General features: G+C 44.9%; 1 protein-coding gene across 1 annotated transcript; it reads right to left on the bottom strand.

Annotated features, from left to right (window-relative positions):
- Window positions 1-12,582: 12,582 nt before the first annotated feature.
- Window positions 12,583-17,456, bottom strand: LOC142209909 (phospholipase A2 inhibitor and Ly6/PLAUR domain-containing protein-like). The gene is made up of 5 exons (XM_075278947.1): window positions 17,371-17,456; window positions 15,492-15,608; window positions 14,945-15,094; window positions 14,178-14,321; window positions 12,583-12,838 (listed from the first exon to the last, which is right to left on the bottom strand). Exons 1-5 carry the CDS (start codon window positions 17,420-17,422, stop codon window positions 12,642-12,644), a joined length of 660 nt encoding a protein of 219 aa, XP_075135048.1. The 5' UTR covers window positions 17,423-17,456; the 3' UTR covers window positions 12,583-12,641.
- Window positions 17,457-18,945: the final 1,489 nt, after the last annotated feature.

Genomic DNA, 18,945 nt, shown 5'->3' with positions numbered 1-18,945 from the left:
CCCTAAGAGTATTCTACACTATGTTTTATAGATAGGTTCCTAGGAGCCCTAAGAGTATTCTACACTATGTTTTATAGATAGGTTCCTAGGAGCCCTAAGAGTATTCTACACTATGTATTATAGATAGGTTCCTAGGAGCCCTAAGAGTATTCTACACTATGTTTTATAGATAGGTTCCTAGAAGCCCTAAGAGTATTCTACACTATGTTCTATAGATAGGTTCCTAGGAGCCCTAAGAGTATTCTACACTATGTTTTATAGATAGGTTCCTAGGAGCCCTAAGAGTATTCTACACTATGTATTATAGATAGGTTCCTAGGAGTCCTAAGAGTATTCTACACTATGTATTATAGATAGGTTCCTAGGAGTCCTAAGAGTGTTCTACACTATGTTATATAGATAGGTTCCTAGGAGCCCTAAGAGTATTCTACACTATGTATTATAGATAGGTTCCTAGGAGCCCTAAGAGTATTCTACACTATATATTATAGATAGGTTCCTAGGAGTCCTAAGAGTATTCTACACTATGTATTATAGATAGGTTCCTAGAAGCCCTAAGAGTATTCTACACTATGTTCTATAGATAGGTTCCTAGGAGCACTAAGAGTATTCTACACTATGTATTATAGATAGGTTCCTAGGAGTCCTAAGAGTATTCTACACTGTGTTTTATAGATAGGTTCCTAGGAGACCTAAGAGTATTCTACACTATGTATTATAGATAGGTTCCTAGGAGCCCTAAGAGTATTCTACACTATGTTTTATAGATAGGTTCCTAGGAGCCCTAAGAGTTTTCTACACTATGTTTTATAGATAGGTTCCTAGGAGCCCTAAGAGTATTCTACACTATGTATTATAGATAGGTTCCTAGGAGCCCTAAGAGTATTCTACACTATGTATTATAGATAGGTTCCTAGGAGCCCTAAGAGTATTCTACACTATGTTTTATAGATAGGTTCCTAGGAGCCCTAAGAGTATTCTACACTATGTTTTATAGATAGGTTCCTAGGAGCCCTAAGAGTATTCTACACTATGTTTTATAGATAGGTTCCTAGGAGCCCTAAGAGTATTCTACACTATGTTTTATAGATAGGTTCCTAGGAGCCCTAAGAGTATTCTACACTATGTATTATAGATAGGTTCCTAGGAGCCCTAAGAGTATTCTACACTATGTTTTATAGATAGGTTCCTAGGAGCCCTAAGAGTATTCTACACTATGTTTTATAGATAGGTTCCTAGGAGCCCTAAGAGTATTCTACACTATGTATTATAGATAGGTTCCTAGGAGCCCTAAGAGTATTCTACACTATGTTTTATAGATAGGTTCCTAGGAGCCCTAAGAGTATTCTACACTATGTTTTATAGATAGGTTCCTAGGAGCCCTAAGAGTATTCTACACTATGTATTATAGATAGGTTCCTAGGAGCCCTAAGAGTATTCTACACTATGTTTTATAGATAGGTTCCTAGGAGCCCTAAGAGTATTCTACACTATGTTTTATAGATAGGTTCCTAGGAGCCCTAAGAGTATTCTACACTATGTTTTATAGATAGGTTCCTAGGAGTCCTAAGAGTATTCTACACTATGTTTTAAGCCAATTTAAGGTGTGGTTCATATCAAATTTGTTTTACCCGAAATGAATCGACCCCAAGCCCATCTCTACCTGTAATCCCTTAGTATGGCGTCCACAAACCCTTCCCTGGAGGAATCCAGTATACAGAGAGTCTCCGGAGAACCACTTTTTTCCAATGCTCTAGCTAATAATTGCCTCATCTATAGAAGGCCAAAGCTTGTAGAACTTTTTATGATTTTTTCCACGTGACTATTTTCCTCCTGTTATCGCTTCCGTTCGGCTCCACATGATGACGCGCTGTATTGTGTATTCACATTTTCTATTTTTAATACATTTTTTTTAACTTTTTGGTTGTAGTGCCACCAGAGAATAATACATTTAATGGACTGCTCTGCCCGGCCAGTTTTTCCATCTTGGGGTTAAAGGGTAATGCGAGCTTTGCCATGAAATGCACCGGAGAGGAGACGTATTGCTTTAGTTACAGAAGCGGTAAACCACAGACCCCACAGTGATACTAAACAATCATTTTTGCTCATGTTTATGCTTTTTAATATAAAAGAACATTTCTTGTTTTCTCTCATTTCTTCGAAGTCACCAGAACAAATACAGATGAAGTGACGGGCTGCGCCACCCAAGGGTATTGTTTAGTGAAGCAATTAATACGTGAGTTTTATAAGGCCGAGCCAAGTTCTCTGACGGGCAACAATGTCCGGACAACCTGCAAAGTGGCGAACAGAACGAGTTCTCTGCCAGTGGGTGAGCTTGTGTTATTGTGCCCCAATACTGATACAGAGCTTGTATTTCTGGATTACTTACTATATCGGGCTGCCTTTGTACCTGAAGCTTTTAGGAACAACCCATTTCTGACCCTTATAAGGCTTACAGTGTGTAACTATTAGTCTGCTGGGCAATGAGCAGATATGGTCCTAAATACGATTTCTATGTGTGTTACATCCAGGCAACACTTTGCTGTGCAAGCAATGCCGAGGGCCTGTTTACTATCATTGTCAACAGTACGAAAGATGCGCCCCAGAAAATGATGCCTGTGTGACCATCCTATTAGAGACCACACATGGTATGTATATGTATATAAGAGGCTGTACAAATCTATTATATGTATAGATGGGTATAGGGGGATATCGTCACTCCATAGGGAGAGACCACCATATAGGTGTGTGTAGTCTTATTAAGCCATGAGCGCTCCACTGCAAAGGAACTTGGGAAGAATATGCAAATCTGACTTCCATGATGTAATTAGGATGCCAGTGCCTCAAGTATGTACACCAATAGAGGGCGCTGACTGAGAATGTGCAAGTCTGTCTTCCATGATGTAATTAAGAAGACAGAGTCTCAGTCAAGCAAGCCTATAGAGGGCGCTCCCTTTAACATCATGCCGACCTTCTCCGAGGCCATTGTTTGCAATGATGTTGGGATTATACCAGGTACAGCCAAGGACAACTGTTTTGATGTACTTGCATCTCGTCAGCTTGGCGCAGAGAGGACTGATCTACACAACTTACGCAACTTGTGATCAGAGCTTCTGTGTGGTGTAGTATATAGAGGACCTGTCCTGTGTGGTGTAGTATATAGAGGACCTGTCCTGTGTGGTGTAGTATATAGAGGACCTGTCCTGTGTGGTGTAGTATATAGAGGACCTGTCCTGTGTGGTGTAGTATATAGAGGACATGTCCTGTGTGGTGTAGTATATAGAGGACCTGTCCTGTGTGGTGTAGTATATAGAGGACATGTCCTGTGTGGTGTAGTATATAGAGGACCTGTCCTGTGTGGTGTAGTATATAGAGGACCCAGAGGTGGATCCAGGGCCGGGCGAGCCGGGCAACCGCCCGGGGCCCCGCGCTTAGCGGGGCCCCGCGGCGCGGCCGGGACCTAACAAAATGGTCCTGGTCGGCATGTCCCGACTCCAACTGAGCTCAGCATTAAAGCAGGAGCTGAGCTCACAGCTCCTGCTTTAAATGCCTATGTATTTCAGCTCATCGGCGGTAGGACGCCGATGAGCTGAATGAATAGGCGTTTTAAGCCGGAGCTGTCACAGCTCCTGCTTTAACGCTGAGCTCCGGCATTTGTAGCCGCGATGTGATGACGTAATCACATCGCGGCTACAATATGTGTATGAGGGAGAGAGCTGCGAGGGAACGAGGAATGGTGAGTGTGTGTGTGTGTGAGAGAGAACGTGAGAACGGCATGAAACTGGGGCAGATGGAGGGGGAGAACGGCATGACACTGGGGCAGATGAAGGGGGGAAGAACAGCATGACACTGGGGCAGATGGAGGGGGGAGAATGGCATGACACTGGGGCAGATGGAGGGGGGAGAATGGCATGACACTGGGGCAGATAGAGGAGGAGAGAACAGCATGACACTGGGGCAGATGGAGGGGGGAGAATGGCATGACACTGGGGCAGATGAAGGAGGGAGAACGGCATGACACTGGGGCAGATGGAGGGGGGAGAATTGCATGACACTGGGGCAGATGAAGGAGGGAGAACGGCATGACACTGGGGCAGATGGAGGGGGGAGAATGGCATGACACTGGGGCAGATGAAGGAGGGAGAACGGCATGACACTGGGGCAGATAGAGGAGGAGAGAACAGCATGACACTGGGGCAGATGGAGGGGGGAGAACGGCATGACACTGGGGCAGATGGAGGGGGGAGAACGGCATGACACTGGGGCAGATGGAGGGGGGAGAACGGCATGACACTGGGGCAGATGGAGGGGGGAGAACGGCATGACACTGGGGCAGATGGATGGGGGGGAGAACGGCATGACACTGGGGCAGATGAAGGGGGGGGAAACGGCATGACACTGGGGCAGATGGAGGGGGAGAACGGCATGACACTAGGGCAGATGAAGGGGGGGATGGCATGACATTGGGGCAGATGAAGGGGGGAGAACGGCATGACACTGGGGCAGATGAAGGGGGGAGAACGGCATGACACTGGGGCAGAGACGGGGGGGAAATGAAACTGTGGGCAGATAAATGGGGAGAATGGCATGAAACTGGGGGTAGATGAAGGGTGTATATGAAAATGGGGGAGATATAATTTACGGGTGACTGTAGGAGGATTATACTGTGTGGAATCACATGAAAATTGAATGAGAATGGGTGGGGTCAACATAAAAGTGGGCGGGGCCTAATTTGCTGTGGCGCGCTGAGCGCGCCGCACGTTTTGTTCCCTCTTTCTAGTCTTCAACAGTTGGGAAGTACAGGTTAGAAGTGCAAGACCCCCAGTAAGTAGGGCCCCGCCAAAGTCAATTGCCCAGGGCCCCGCAAACCCTGAATCCGCCACTGAGAGGACCTGTCCTGTGCGGTGTAGTATATAGAGGACCTGTCCTGTGTGGTGTCGTATATAGAGGACCTGTCCTGTGTGGTGTAGTATATAGAGGACCTGTCCTGTGTGGTGTAGTATATAGAGGATCTGTCCTGTGTGGTGTAGTGTATAGAGGACCTGTCCTGTGTGGTGTAGTGTATAGAGGACCTGTCCTGTGTGGTGTAGTATATAGAGGATCTGTCCTGTGTGGTGTAGTATATAGAGGACCTGTCCTGTGTGGTGTAGTATATAGAGGACCTGTCCTGTGTGGTGTAGTATATAGAGGACCTGTCCTGTGTGGTGTCGTATATAGAGGACCTGTCCTGTGTGGTGTAGTATATAGAGGACCTGTCCTGTGTGGTGTCGTATATAGAGGACCTGTCCTGTGTGGTGTAGTATATAGAGGACCTGTCCTGTGTGGTGTAGTATATAGAGGACCTGTCCTGTGTGGTGTCGTATATAGAGGACCTGTCCTGTGTGGTGTAGTATATAGAGGACCTGTCCTGTGTGGTGTAGTATATAGAGGATCTGTCCTGTGCGGTGTAGTATATAGAGGACCTGTCCTGTGCGGTGTAGTATATAGAGGATCTGTCCTGTGTGGTGTAGTATATAGAGGACCTGTCCTGTGTGGTGTAGTATATAGAGGACCTGTCCTGTGTGGTGTAGTATATAGAGGACCTGTCCTGTGTGGTGTAGTATATAGAGGACCTGTCCTGTGTGGTGTCGTATATAGAGGACCTGTCCTGTGTGGTGTAGTATATAGAGGACCTGTCCTGTGTGGTGTAGTATATAGAGGATCTGTCCTGTGTGGTGTAGTATATAGAGGACCTGTCCTGTGCGGTGTAGTATATAGAGGATCTGTCCTGTGTGGTGTAGTGTATAGAGTCTCAGGCTTTGATCATTTGACCAATGGCCTGGATATTGTGCTGCTTATTTACATATTAATTTTGGTCAAGTGACTTTTGGTTTAATGGATTTGACTTATCATTTTATAAAATAGGAGGAAAGAGAAATAAACAGCTGATAAAGCGATGCGGTGTCTCCTCGGAGTGTGACACTGCGGGCTCCGTCATCACCGCGCACAAGACCCTGTCTATAAACACCTCCTGCTGTCACAGTGACAACTGTATTACCCCCATACCAACAGGTGAGTAATCACATTAATAGTCCCGCCCTAGGGAGAGTCAGTGTGACAGCAGCCTGGATAATACAGCAGGAATATATAAAGAAAGAAAACCAAAGAATCACTGTAAGAAAGGGTTAAAAGAAGCCGTGCCTGGACATCAGCTCATATTAGTAGTCATGGTCCTGGCCGGTCCTTAATCTATTGTCCAGTCACAGACACAGGATTTGGACAATGTCTCAGGAGGGCGACGCTAATACCTGAGCCAAGGGATGGAATGGTAAAACATGGGGTGAATGTGTCCCTTACGTTCTCTTACCCCCATCAGAAGGGCTGTAGCATGTACCTTCTGTCTTTTCTGTTATTTCTCCCATTTATTTTGGAACTGTTCTGCTTGTTATACTTTGTTTCATTTTTTCTACTTTTCTATTATGAACCTATTTGTATTAAAGCTTGATTTTAATGTTAGTCCCTGTATGCCCTACACATCTAAAGTGTGTTGTTCCTTCTTAGGCCTCGTTCACATCTGTTCAGGGGAGTCCACATGGGAACCCCCCCTGAATGGATTACCAAAAGCATTAGTAAGTGGTGTGCAGTGAAAGCACATGGACCCCATAAACTATAATGGGGTCCGTGTGTTTGCCGCGAGATCTCCACAGGGAACATGTGGACAGGAAAGTCCTTCCCAATCTGCATGAGTCCATTATAGTCTATGGGGTCCATGTGTTTTCACTGCACACTGCTTGCAAATGTGTTTGGTAGTCAGTTCGGGGTCCCCATGCACACTCCCCAAACGCAGATGTGAACCAAGGGTAACTCCGGGAGATCAGTGAGTGCTTGTGTGTCGAGTATCTATTGGCCCAGAATTCAGTAGGTGGGGGTAAGGTACATCTGGGGTGCATGGATTGTGTTGTAGTGTGTACTATGCTCAATTTGTGAGAATAGCCAATGACATTTTGGCTTGTAACGATTATGTTTTTGTTTTTAGTGCCCTTGGAAAGCGATCAAATGAATGGACACATCTGTGACTCCTGTTATACTAAAGAACCTGGTAGCTGCTCTGCTAAAGATCACATCGCTTGTACCGGGCTCGCAACACAATGTATTTCTTACACCAAAAAAGTGACAGAGGGTAATAGACCACTGGCTGCTATTCGTGTTTCCATGTAGGATGAAAGATTTACAGTAAAACACAAGCCCTCTGATATCAATGGGACCTGAAACAGCTGTAGCCCAGAGGCAAATGGACTGTGTGACCCCAAACAGTGTGCACAAGGCTCTAAATCCTTCTATTCCAGATCTGTATATCCATTCCTAGTGAAATATTCTTTGTGGATATCTAATCCATGTCATGGGGCTCATTTTTTTATGCCGATCCATGTTGTGCTAAATCGCAAATCCTCCACGTAAAATAATCTGTCATTTAAACTTACCATCTTCCATAGACTCCAATTATTATATATTTGGTTGAATTTGTGCTAGGAAAACCCCCCAAAATTTGCATTTGGCTAAACTCAACATGTTTGGACGGTTCATCTTTACCCCATATAGGGACACTCATGAGTAGGTGGGATCTGGCAAAGCCTAAGTAACCAAAATGTAAAAGTCTTTTTTTAAAGAAATAATATTATTTTATTTTTATTTACAGATAGCTTTACAAGCTCAGAAACCTTCCACGGCTGCGCCCACCCAAGAATCTGCGCCAGTGGAAATCTAACCGCGACCTATCAGAATACCGTCTTTCAGGAAACAGCAATATGCTCTATTCCAGCAAAAGGCAGCGTGAATCCTACAAACGTACTGTGCGTTTTCTCCATGCTTATGCCTCTGTTTACATTAATCTCATGAAGATAAACCACTCCACTGAACAAAAGTGTAGGCCGACCTCAGTCCTCCAGTGCGGTAGAGAGTCGGCTCCATATACACAGCACCAGACTAGTGAAGTTATTCTCAGTCATGACCATAGATAACATCTACCCTTGTCTATCCCCATGGACCGAGCCCAACAAAATTATTGACCCTATCATAGAACTTGTATCAAAAAATGTATCCAGAATTCTTTATTTACGTAACTATATTGTAATATGTAACCAGTGGATTTGTTACAAGATCTGGGATTTTACATATACAATGGGGGTATTTGGAATTTACTTCTTTATCTACACAGTGTCCATAATTTGCCCAAAACAATTGGGGCACTTCTATTTACCCACCTCACGTACAGTTGGGTGGACTTATTTTCTGGGGGCCACAGAATCCCCCTTTTAAATGTGTCAATGTACCCTACAAGTCCCAATGTATATTCAACCAAGTTTTCCTCCTATTCCACTCCATTCTGATTTCATTTCCAGCTTTCCAGTCCATTCTACAGAATATTAAGCGGTGCCAATACAAAGTACAATTTGACCAACTAATCCCTCATATGGCTCTGTGAATGGAAAAAATAAAAGTTATTGGGTTTGGAAGGCAGGAGTCAAAAATAAAAATTGAAAATTGACAATTGAAAATGTGCATTAGCATCCCATGGGCAAACTGTATTAGAAAAGTCAATAAATAAGCAATGCTGCATATGTCACTTGTTCCCCTTTAGGATAGTTTCATTTAGCTTATTCTCACACTTGACTTGCTGACAGTATCTATAAGAGACAGAACAGTTCTATAGAGTGAGCTAAAATAACAATGTATTGTAAGGATAATTTATTAATCTTGTAGCTATCACAGTGCAGCGAGTCAGTGGCCTCAATGTCATCTCTATCAATAATGATTGGTCAGTTTGTGAGTCAACAAATTAATTGTGATTGATCCAAATCAGAAGGATTGGACATCGATTGTGAATGACCTACATTGAAATTTATTTATGGTAGGAATTATAATAAAGTCTCAAATAAAACTCATTTTAGATTATAATTCCTTATTTTCAGCCCTCTGAAGTGAACATGAAGTAACACAACACTCGAGCTACACTTATATGATTTTAGATGAATACTTGTGAATAAGGTTGAGTGATCGGGATCGAGAAAGATTGGATTCCGATCGGCGATCGAGCAACTTTCAAGATTGGGATCGGCTGGAAAATGATCGAAAATCGGATTTTAAAAACGATCGAGATCGGCTCAACCCCACTTGTGAATGGTTTGGCCCTACAGTTTGCTACAAACCAATGTTATATGGATGATATGCACCCTGGGGTCACTGCTGAGGCCTGGGATTGGACATCAGAGGATACAGGGGATGCGCTGACATCATGAAGCCTTGACTCAGTGTTATGATGTCATGGTGCTCCATATGGTCGCTCAAACCCAATCACAGGGCCCGTGGGTGTGTGACATCAGCCAAAGACTAGAAAAGACCAGTATAGGACACGGGGGGAACTCTGGATACCACAAGAATGTCCAGGAGAGGTGAGTATAGATGTGCAGTATTTTCACTCACCTCCCATGGGCCTCCACTCTGAAGTCTAATGAAACTTCTGGAAAATGCGAGTCCAATCTGGTTTAACCTAAATCTATTCTTTCTCTAAAAAAAATTAACAATATTATGTGTAAAATTGATACTATTGAGACAGATCGTAGCCTAGATAGTATTAGGACAGATACAATGGAGGAATTTATTAAGACTGGCGTTCTGTACATCAGTCTTAGTCAAGTCCCAGAGAGAAGTGTCATGTGCCTGAATTACTGGGAGGTTTCTGGCCTGGCGTAGATTTCAGGTATTCCCTAGGTGGTCCCCTAGTTGTCTTCTTCTAACTTTTGGTCAAGCTCCCAGGGTCACCACTGAGGCCCAATCACTTGGGGTGCTCCAATGTCACTGTGCTTGGTCGAGAGGCTGAAAGACGATGGGGAAGGGGGGGGGGTATTTCAATATCACATTATTTCTCTCTGATTTTCTTTGTAACTGTGTCTGATACCTATAGTCCCAGTTATAGGAGGAATATAACCTCCTAACATGAACTATAGAGCAGATCTGTGTCCTCTAGGACCCAGTAGATCCTGCAATTTCTGACCCTGGAAGATCTCATGACTTGATCACATAAACCATTTCTGCTTTCCCTCTGGTGAGATTGACTGTTCAGCCTGATCTTGTGCAGCCGCCGAGCTCTGCATGGAGATAGAGGTAAGTCCTTGCTAAGTTAATTGTGACCTCCTGAATGGATAAAGTCTATGAGTGTCCTGGAACAGGTTGAATGGCCTATATAGCGATATTACAGTCTGTACATGAGGACTGTATGTTTATATGGTGAGTATGTCATAGCCATAGAGGTGGACGCTATCATCACAACAATGACCATAAGAGCTATTCTAGGAGGATTCTCTATATGAAGATAAACCTTATTATTTCACTGACTATGAAGAAATTGTGTAGAAGAAAGGTGATAATTCATCACACCCCCACGTATAATTAGAGGACATGCAATCATTACCAATCCTGTGATGAGGACTGAATTGCTGGAGATTGTGTAACATACAGTAATGACACACTTGTGTTCTGTTTGTGACTCCCTAAGGACCACAGTCTAGGAACATACAGTATGAAGCCGACAACATCAGCTCCAAGAAACTCAACGTATACCAATCTCTGCAAAGGGACTACACCATGGCCACCTACCTAGAGAAAATACCCCACCCCATACACAGACAGACCCTGAGCCGATACAGACTGAGCGCCCACAATCTAGAAATTGAAATGTGCGATACAGGCAGACGTACAAGCCACGAGAAGACAGACTGTGCCAACACTGCGACCAAGGGGCCCTAGAAGACGAGGCCCACTACCTGCTACCCTGCACCACTCAGCTGTGAGGACCGTCTACTACCAAAGACACTCTGCCCACATCCCAGATGAGAAGAGGAAACTCTACATCCTACTGGGAGAAGAAGAGGCCACTGTGGAGATCGCTGCCCAATACGTGTCCAGCTGTCACCAAACAAGAGGAAGATGAGACTCCACGGACTGTTATATTTATCCCAATACACCCGCCCCACCCCCACCTCCCCATATAGTGGTCACCAACGAAGAGGAAGATGAGACTCCACGGACTGTTATACCCCAAACCAACCGCCCCCCCCCCCATATAGCGGTCACCAACTAAGAGGAAGAAGAGACTCCGCAGACTGTTATACCCCAAACCACCCAACCCACCCCACCTCCCCATATAGCGGTCACTAAACAAGAGGAAGAAGAGACCCCAAAGACTATTAACCCCCCCACCACCACCACCACCCAAAGACCTTTAAACCCAACCACCCACCCAATACCCACCCTTCGCCCACTCATACCCACACGGCCCAAGCAAGAACGACAACGGCAAGCTGATCCACACAAAGTCAAAATTTAATGTAATAACTTACAAAAATATAAAAACATGAAACAACTTTATAAATACAAATGATACATCAGTACTAGGAGCCCCTGATAAGTACAAAGACAAGAGGGGACACATGGCTAAAAAACAAGGTTGCCCCTTTCCTTCCCCACCATGGCACTGGTTCTAAGAATGGGTGAATTAGTTAATTAAGAGTTTACAAAAAATTTTGAGTTTGTCCAAACTTGAGATTTTTGGGGTTCTCCACCCATACATCGTTATTATACTGAGGGGTTTCTTAAGACTCAAGAGTTTAATAATTGGAGGTCCATGAGAGGGGCAGAAAAGTAAAAAACAGTCATGCCTGCCATTCTTCACCTCCCAGGGTCCAACACAGAATTCAGTCTTCTTTTTTGACATCGTCTGGCCCCCTGGGTGATATCAGCAGACTTGGGTGGATCACCACAAAGACCCATGATTGGGACCCACAGGGTGCCAACAACATGAAGCTCGGTATTAAATCGGCATCAGATCAATGCCTCTCCAAGACGACTGAGGCCCTTTGACGTGGGGCTGCGGAGATCACCCAGGGGCCCAAAAGACACAGAAGACACTCAGGAAAGAAGACAGAACAAGTTTGACCCAAACCGAACCTGAAAAATATGCACCAAACGAATCTAGCGAGGTTTGCGCATCATTAGTTGCATAGTTAGAGAAGAAATGAAGTTCCAACAAAAGAGTCTTAGTGTCTTAAAGGGGAAGGCCATTCCAAAGTGATCTTATGACATTTTACAACATCACTTCCTTAGTCTGTCATCTTGGACACACTGCCATTTGGTAGAACTTCATAAATCCGAACACATTCATGGTCACTAAAGGATTCCCATTGGTCTTTACATTAATTTGCATAGAAATAAAAAAATTTCAGTGAGGAACATCTCTACAGATTGCCAATGTGACTCAATCAACCTGATCTTCTGAGTTGTATCCATCTTGATCTTCCTATCCTTGATGGGACCATCAGCAATGACACTTGTCTCCATCATGTTTGTTACAATGTTGCAAAAACAAGATTGTAAAACCATTGATTGACCTTCAGGTTTCAGGGCGTAGTAATGAGGCCCGAGTACCATTATGTATTTAGCTCTCAAGGGTTACTCCTTCAAGATGTCCTCATTGGGGTGAATCCAAGCCTCATGCTTGTTATAGCATAAGACTATGTTGATTTTTGAGGGAAAGTGACTGATCTTTTAGGATTTTCTACTTTTATGAAGTCGATGTTTTCTTTTCCGCTTGTATGTGAATCTCACATTCAGAAAGCAAACTTCAGTAACCCTAAAACCATCAGTAGACTACAGGCCGCTGCCGTGGAGTGGAGGCCGCCTGCGCTGTTGTAGCACTTCCTTGAAATCTGCACACTGATCCCAGGACCATTGATGGAACTGCTCGGTACGGAGCACGTGCTCTCTGTGGCACATCCACCAAGAAAAAGGCTGGAGGAAGTGGATCCTGTAGGTGAGAAAATAGGGATTTTGTTGTTTAAATTTTTTTTCTTTAGATCCTACAGAAGATTACAGCAATAGTCTACTTGTCACAATTAGAAACTAGCAAATAATTTGAAGTAAACCAGATTTATGATTTTTCCAAAAATCTTTGATCACAATGAAACCAAAACTTTTTGGGTTTGCTATCAAATACTATTACACTATATGCTGGTTCTGGTGACAGTAATCTATCTGCAGGGCTGGGGGGATATGCTGGTTCTGGTGACAGTAACCTATCTATCTGCAGGGCTGGGGTGATATGCTGGTTCTGGTGACAGTAACCTATCTATCTGCAGGACTGGGGTGATATGCTGGTTCTGGTGACAGTAACCTATCTATCTGCAGGGCTGGGGTGATATGCTGGGGTCTGGTGACAGTAACCTATCTATCTGCAGGGCTGAGGTGATATGCTGGTTCTGGTGACAGTAACCTATCTATCTGCAGGGCTGGGGTGATATGCTGGTTCTGGTGACAGTAACCTATCTATCTGCAGGGCTGGGGTGATATGCTGGTTCTGGTGACAGTAACCTATCTATCTGCAGGGCTGGGGTGATATGCTGGTTCTGGTGACAGTAACCTATCTATCTGCAGGGCTGAGGTGATATGCTGGTTCTGGTGACAGTAACCTATCTATCTGCAGGGCTGGGGTGATAGGCTGGGTCTGGTGACAGTAACCTATCTATCTGCAGGGCTGGGGTGATATGCTGGATCTGGTGACAGTAACCTATCTATCTGCAGGGCTGGGGTGATATGTTGGTTCTGGTGACAGTAACCTATCTATCTGCAGGGCTGGGGGGATATGCTGGTTCTGGTGACAGTAACCTATCTATCTGCAGGGCTGGGGTGATATGCTGGTTCTGGTGACAGTAACCTATCTATCTGCAGGGCTGGGGTGATATGCTGGTTTTGGTGACAGTAACCTATCTATCTGCAGGACTGGGGTGATATGCTGGTTCTGGTGACAGTAACCTATCTATCTGCAGGGCTGGGGTGATATGCTGGTTCTGGTGACAGTAACCTATCTATCTGCAGGGCTGGGGTGATATGCTGGTTCTGGTAACAGTAACCTATCTATCTGCAGGGCTGGGGTGATATGCTGGGTCTGGTGACAGTAACCTATCTATCTGCAGGGCTGGGGTGATATGCTGGGTCTGATGACAGTAACCTATCTATCTGCAGGGCTCAGTTCTGATGGCAGGCTCACTCTAACCAAACTGGAGGTAAGGTAAAGGTGGACACATTTGTATATCTTGCAGACTGATACAAGAAGTCTGATGGAAGGGTATGGAGTGATTTGCACTCACCTAGTGTTGTACTTGCTGAATAGCGGACACATTGCACTTGGTCTCCGGTACACACTGACACGTTCTTAATATCACAGGGCTCCAAATTGGTTGCAACATAGGACGGGCATGTTAATCCATTTAAGGTCAGATTCACCGGTGGCACTGTAGGCAGATAAATATGTGATATTATAAGCAAAATTATCAAAATCCATCATGAGTTGTGCTCTGACGCAGTGTGATGGTCAAGACTCTCATGTGCACATGTCTACAAGATCTGCAGTAGATTAGATCAAATGAATGCCAAGCTATGGAGCATCAAGGACCTCTACAAGCTTTATACGAGTCCCAGTTGCTCCTTAGGGGTTGCATCAGGCCCAGAAACCAGGGGGCTCAACAAATATACGAGGAATAGTTAAACATCTTGGATCTCCTGCTATTCTGTGCATCATAAATGTATCGCCCCTGCCCTCTGGTGCACTGGAGTGAAAAAGAGGAAGAAGATTTGTGATACACAAAGAAGAAAAGGAAAAACAATCTGCAACAAATAGGCAAGTGGGGCACAACAGGGGGCATGAGTAGGGGGCATTGATAGTGGATGGGAATGATGGGAAGCCTATGTGTGGTGGAGACATTATCATGATGGTCTGGGCCTAGATCGAGAGGAAAAGGGAAATGAAGAAGCTGCTAAAACATGAGGATTGGACACGGCGGATGGTTGTGAGTAGAAGATGTGCAGGAGGCCCAAAGTGAACTTTGCACCAGGGGCCGTGAACCTTTAGTCTTACCGGTCGGGATTGATGTGGTGCAGTTGTTGTCGAAGCAGCAGGTTGTCTGGGACGCCGTCGTCGAGTATAGGCCGGTCACACTTGCATTGTTGAAACATTCAGTCATGTTCACACAGGAGCGGATGTAGTAAAAGCTCGTCCAGCGCTCTCCTGAAGAAGAGCAGAATCCAATAAGTCAACAAGGCCTACACTTAAAGGGATAGTGAGCGGCCTACATTTAAAGGGAGCCTAAAGTCTGTCCATTTCTGTCCTGTTGGCGATTACTCTCTGCTCCATTTGGGAAGGACTGGGTGTACGATCACTAACAAGAGGCCAAAGGATAGTCAGGTCTTCTGGTTCACAGGTAGGGCATCTGCTGTACTCTGCTGGGTCACGGGTTAGAGATGATAGTCCTTAATGGTCGGGGTGATACAATGGTTAATAGGTAATATACAGTATCTGGAAGGACTCAAGTCAAGTCGAAGTCAAAAAAGAGGAGTCGGCTCCTACCGACAGAACCGTCCCCTTAATGGAGACCTCAGGTTATTGTAGGTCAGGATAGGATTACCTCTGGTGCGAATCACCGTAGTCCCGCAGACGTCACTCGGGGAGGGACAGTCTTGTACGGTCCCGGTGCAGGGTGTGGTACTGAACCCGCTGCACTGCATACACTTCAAAGACCAGCCTAGAAGACAAGAACATACGTCATACTATATGCCGATACAGAACGCCTTCTCTCCGTTGATCAGTCATCTTATATATATTTTTTGAGCCCCATCTTCTCCAAAATGGGCGAAAACCATAATTTGCCCCTTTTATGCCAATCATATAAAACCAATGGTTTTTAGAGCCCCCTCCTTACTGAAAATGTGGCCAGGTTGTAAGGCAATGTCCCAACGTTTGGACCCCCCAATCCTAGGTGATGTGTGAGGAACTAAACAAGCTACGACCATGGACAAACCCACCACGGTAAAGAATTAGCAGCCCCATTACCTCTACTAAGTTTGGGGTCTCACTGATGTTAAATAGGTTATCTCTTCAAGGATGCAGTAGGTGGCGTTGGCTCAACTCTGGTGACCACACGGACTCCTATCCCTTATGTCCATGTCCAATGAAAGGGTTACATATAGGAACCAGACCCCACAGCTAACACTCAGGGAGCCGAGGCAGTGTCACCTACTGGATCCACACCAAGTGTGGACCTTCTAGGAGTCCACCAGACCCCACAACTAAGACACCATAAGCTACAGTAGTGTCACTATCTGGATCCACACCAAGGATGGACCTTCTTGGAGTCCACCAGACTCCAGAACTAACAGACCAAGAGCTATAGCAGTGCCACCTTCTGGATCCATACCGAGTGGGAACTTCCTAGGAGTCCACCAGACCCCACAACTAACACACCTGGGGTTACAGTAGTGCCACCTTCTGGATCCACACTTGGTGTGGACCTTCTTGGAGTCCACCAGACCCCACAACTAACACACCATAAGCTACAGTAGTGTCACTATCTGGATCCACACCAAGTGTGGACCTTCTAGGAGCCCACCAAACCACACAACTAAGAGGCCAAGAGCTATAGCAGTGCCATCTTCTGGATCCATACCGAGTAGGAACCTCCTAGGAGTTCAGACCCCACAACTAACACACCTGTAGCTACAGCGGTGCCACCGTCTGGATCCACACCAAGTGTGGACCTTCTAGGAGCCCAGGACACTGACCATAACAGTAGTACCGCACAAGTCTACTGGACTGTAATTGGCCTCTATAGGTAGTCTGAGAGCGCCATCTACAGTATACGACCTGCTACTGAATTCACTTTCTCTTCAAAATTTCACAGCAGTCTAAAGAAAAAGAAAGTTCCCACTGTGCAATTTGTTATTTTGGAGAGCGACTGATCTACACGAAACGCCTCCAGTTATGGAACTAGAAAAACCTGTTATAAGTACAGAATAGAAGGCGAAGGACTGACTAATCTGCTAAAACATCCAGAAACCATTGTAGGAGATCAGACTGGTGACTGCTACATAGGACAACACGAGAAGACGGAACTGAGCTGAGATTATAATCTGCATTGTTAAGATAATAGACTAAGATTATCTCATATCTATCTATCTATCTATCTATCTATCTCCTATCTATCTATCTATCTATCTATCTATCTATCTATCTATCTATCTATCTCCTATCTATCTATCTATCTATCTATCTATCTATCTATCTATCTATCTATCTATCTATCTCTCTCTCTCCTATCTATCTATCTATCTATCTATCTATCTATCTATCTATCTATCTATCTATCTATCTCTCTATCTCTCTAATGAATCCTTATATACAGTAGTTGGGTCTCAGAGCGTTTCCCACCACCCACAATAACATTATGACTCCCTATTTGCTGCGTTACTCCGTGGTGTTATTCAGGGTATATAATATAAATCTCTCACCTGAGGTCAGGCAGGTGACCAGGAATACGATGGCGATGGCGGTCACCCTCATGGTGCAGAGCTCCGGAGCCTCAGTGTATCTGGGAGGGAGTTGTTGTATTCCTGTATTATAGAGGTGTCGGACCACCCCCCAGTGACAGCAGACTACGTGAGCAGCTCGGAGGTAAATGTGCAGGTTTCTAAGGTGTGTAGACTGCAGGAATCTCTCCGGCTGTCACATTCCACAGGTCTGACTGTCCTTATTCTTATTCTTATTCTTATGGTAGAGTTGGAAGGGACCTCAAGGGCCATCGGGTCCAACCCACTGCGAGTGCAGGTTTTCCTAAATCATCCCAGCTATATGTTTCTCCAGATTCCGCTTGAAGATTTCCATTGATGGAGCGCCCACCACCTCCCGTGGCAGCCTATTCCACTCTCTCACTCCCCTCACTGTCAGAAAGTTTTTCCTAATGTCTAATCTGTATCTCTTTCCCTTTAGTTTCATCCCATTGCTTCTTGTACTTCCTTGTGCTAATGAGAATAGGGGAGATCCCTCTGCACTGTGACTACCTTTCAGATATTTGTAGACTGCTATTAAATCTCCCCTCAGCCTTCTCTTCTGCAAACTAAACAATCCCAGTTCTTTTAGCCGCTCCTCATAGGACATGGTTTGCAGACCTTCCACCATTTTGGTTGCTCTTCTCTGGACTTGCTCCAATATATCGATGTCTTTCTTGAATTGAGGCGCCCAGAACTGTACACAGTATTCCAGGTGTGGTCTGACTGACGACGCTCTAGTTTAACTCTTTCACTGTCAAGTTTGTCATTCTTGTTAGTTTTGCCTGGGGTAAAGGAAAGCCTTGATATCCCCTCCCCCCACATACACAGGTGTAAGCAGGGTATAGATATAGGGGTGAAGAGGAAGCCGTCACAACAGGGGCCACATACGAAGACAGTGGTACTGTATATAGTGGGGCGCGGTATGGTGATACGTGACATTATCAGATATTACCGGACGGCCGCACCACCAGTTGTAGGGCAGAGACCCCGGACAGCGGATTTATTGCACGTACCAACATTCTGCAGAATATTCTTTCATGTTTCCACCATTCTCCGGATCTTCTTGTTGTCATTAAATTAAAGCTTTTGTTTCTGTTTACCGCCAAAGGAAACATCCCTTTAACAGACTGGCGAGGATCCAGAATACGCTGACTCTAGAAGAATGTCCTGATTAGTAACAGACTGCACCCCAGGGTTGGGTTCTTCTAGGTTGTCCGTCTCGTTCTCGGTTCTCGGTGTGACCTCAGAGCCTGCAGACATCTTATTTCTTTTCTTACACTGCAGTATACGGCCACCGCTCTACAGCGTAACGTAAGCCGGCCACTGGGAGAGACGTCCTTGAAGTGGTCTCAGATCTTACGCTGTAAAAAGTTCCAATCCGTCATTTTGAGATCCAATTCCTACAGAGATTTCCACCCAAGTGTCCAGGAGACTGAAGGACAAATCTGTCTAATATATAAGACTATAAATGTATCCTTACATAGCTAGTAGGCATACTATATACAGATTCTGCCCCATTGCCCCTGGTGTATAATA

This window comes from Leptodactylus fuscus, chromosome 6, assembly GCF_031893055.1.
Source record: "Leptodactylus fuscus isolate aLepFus1 chromosome 6, aLepFus1.hap2, whole genome shotgun sequence".
NCBI classification, from domain to species: Eukaryota; Metazoa; Chordata; class Amphibia; order Anura; family Leptodactylidae; genus Leptodactylus; species Leptodactylus fuscus.
This window is presented reverse-complemented; position numbering and strand designations above follow the sequence as displayed.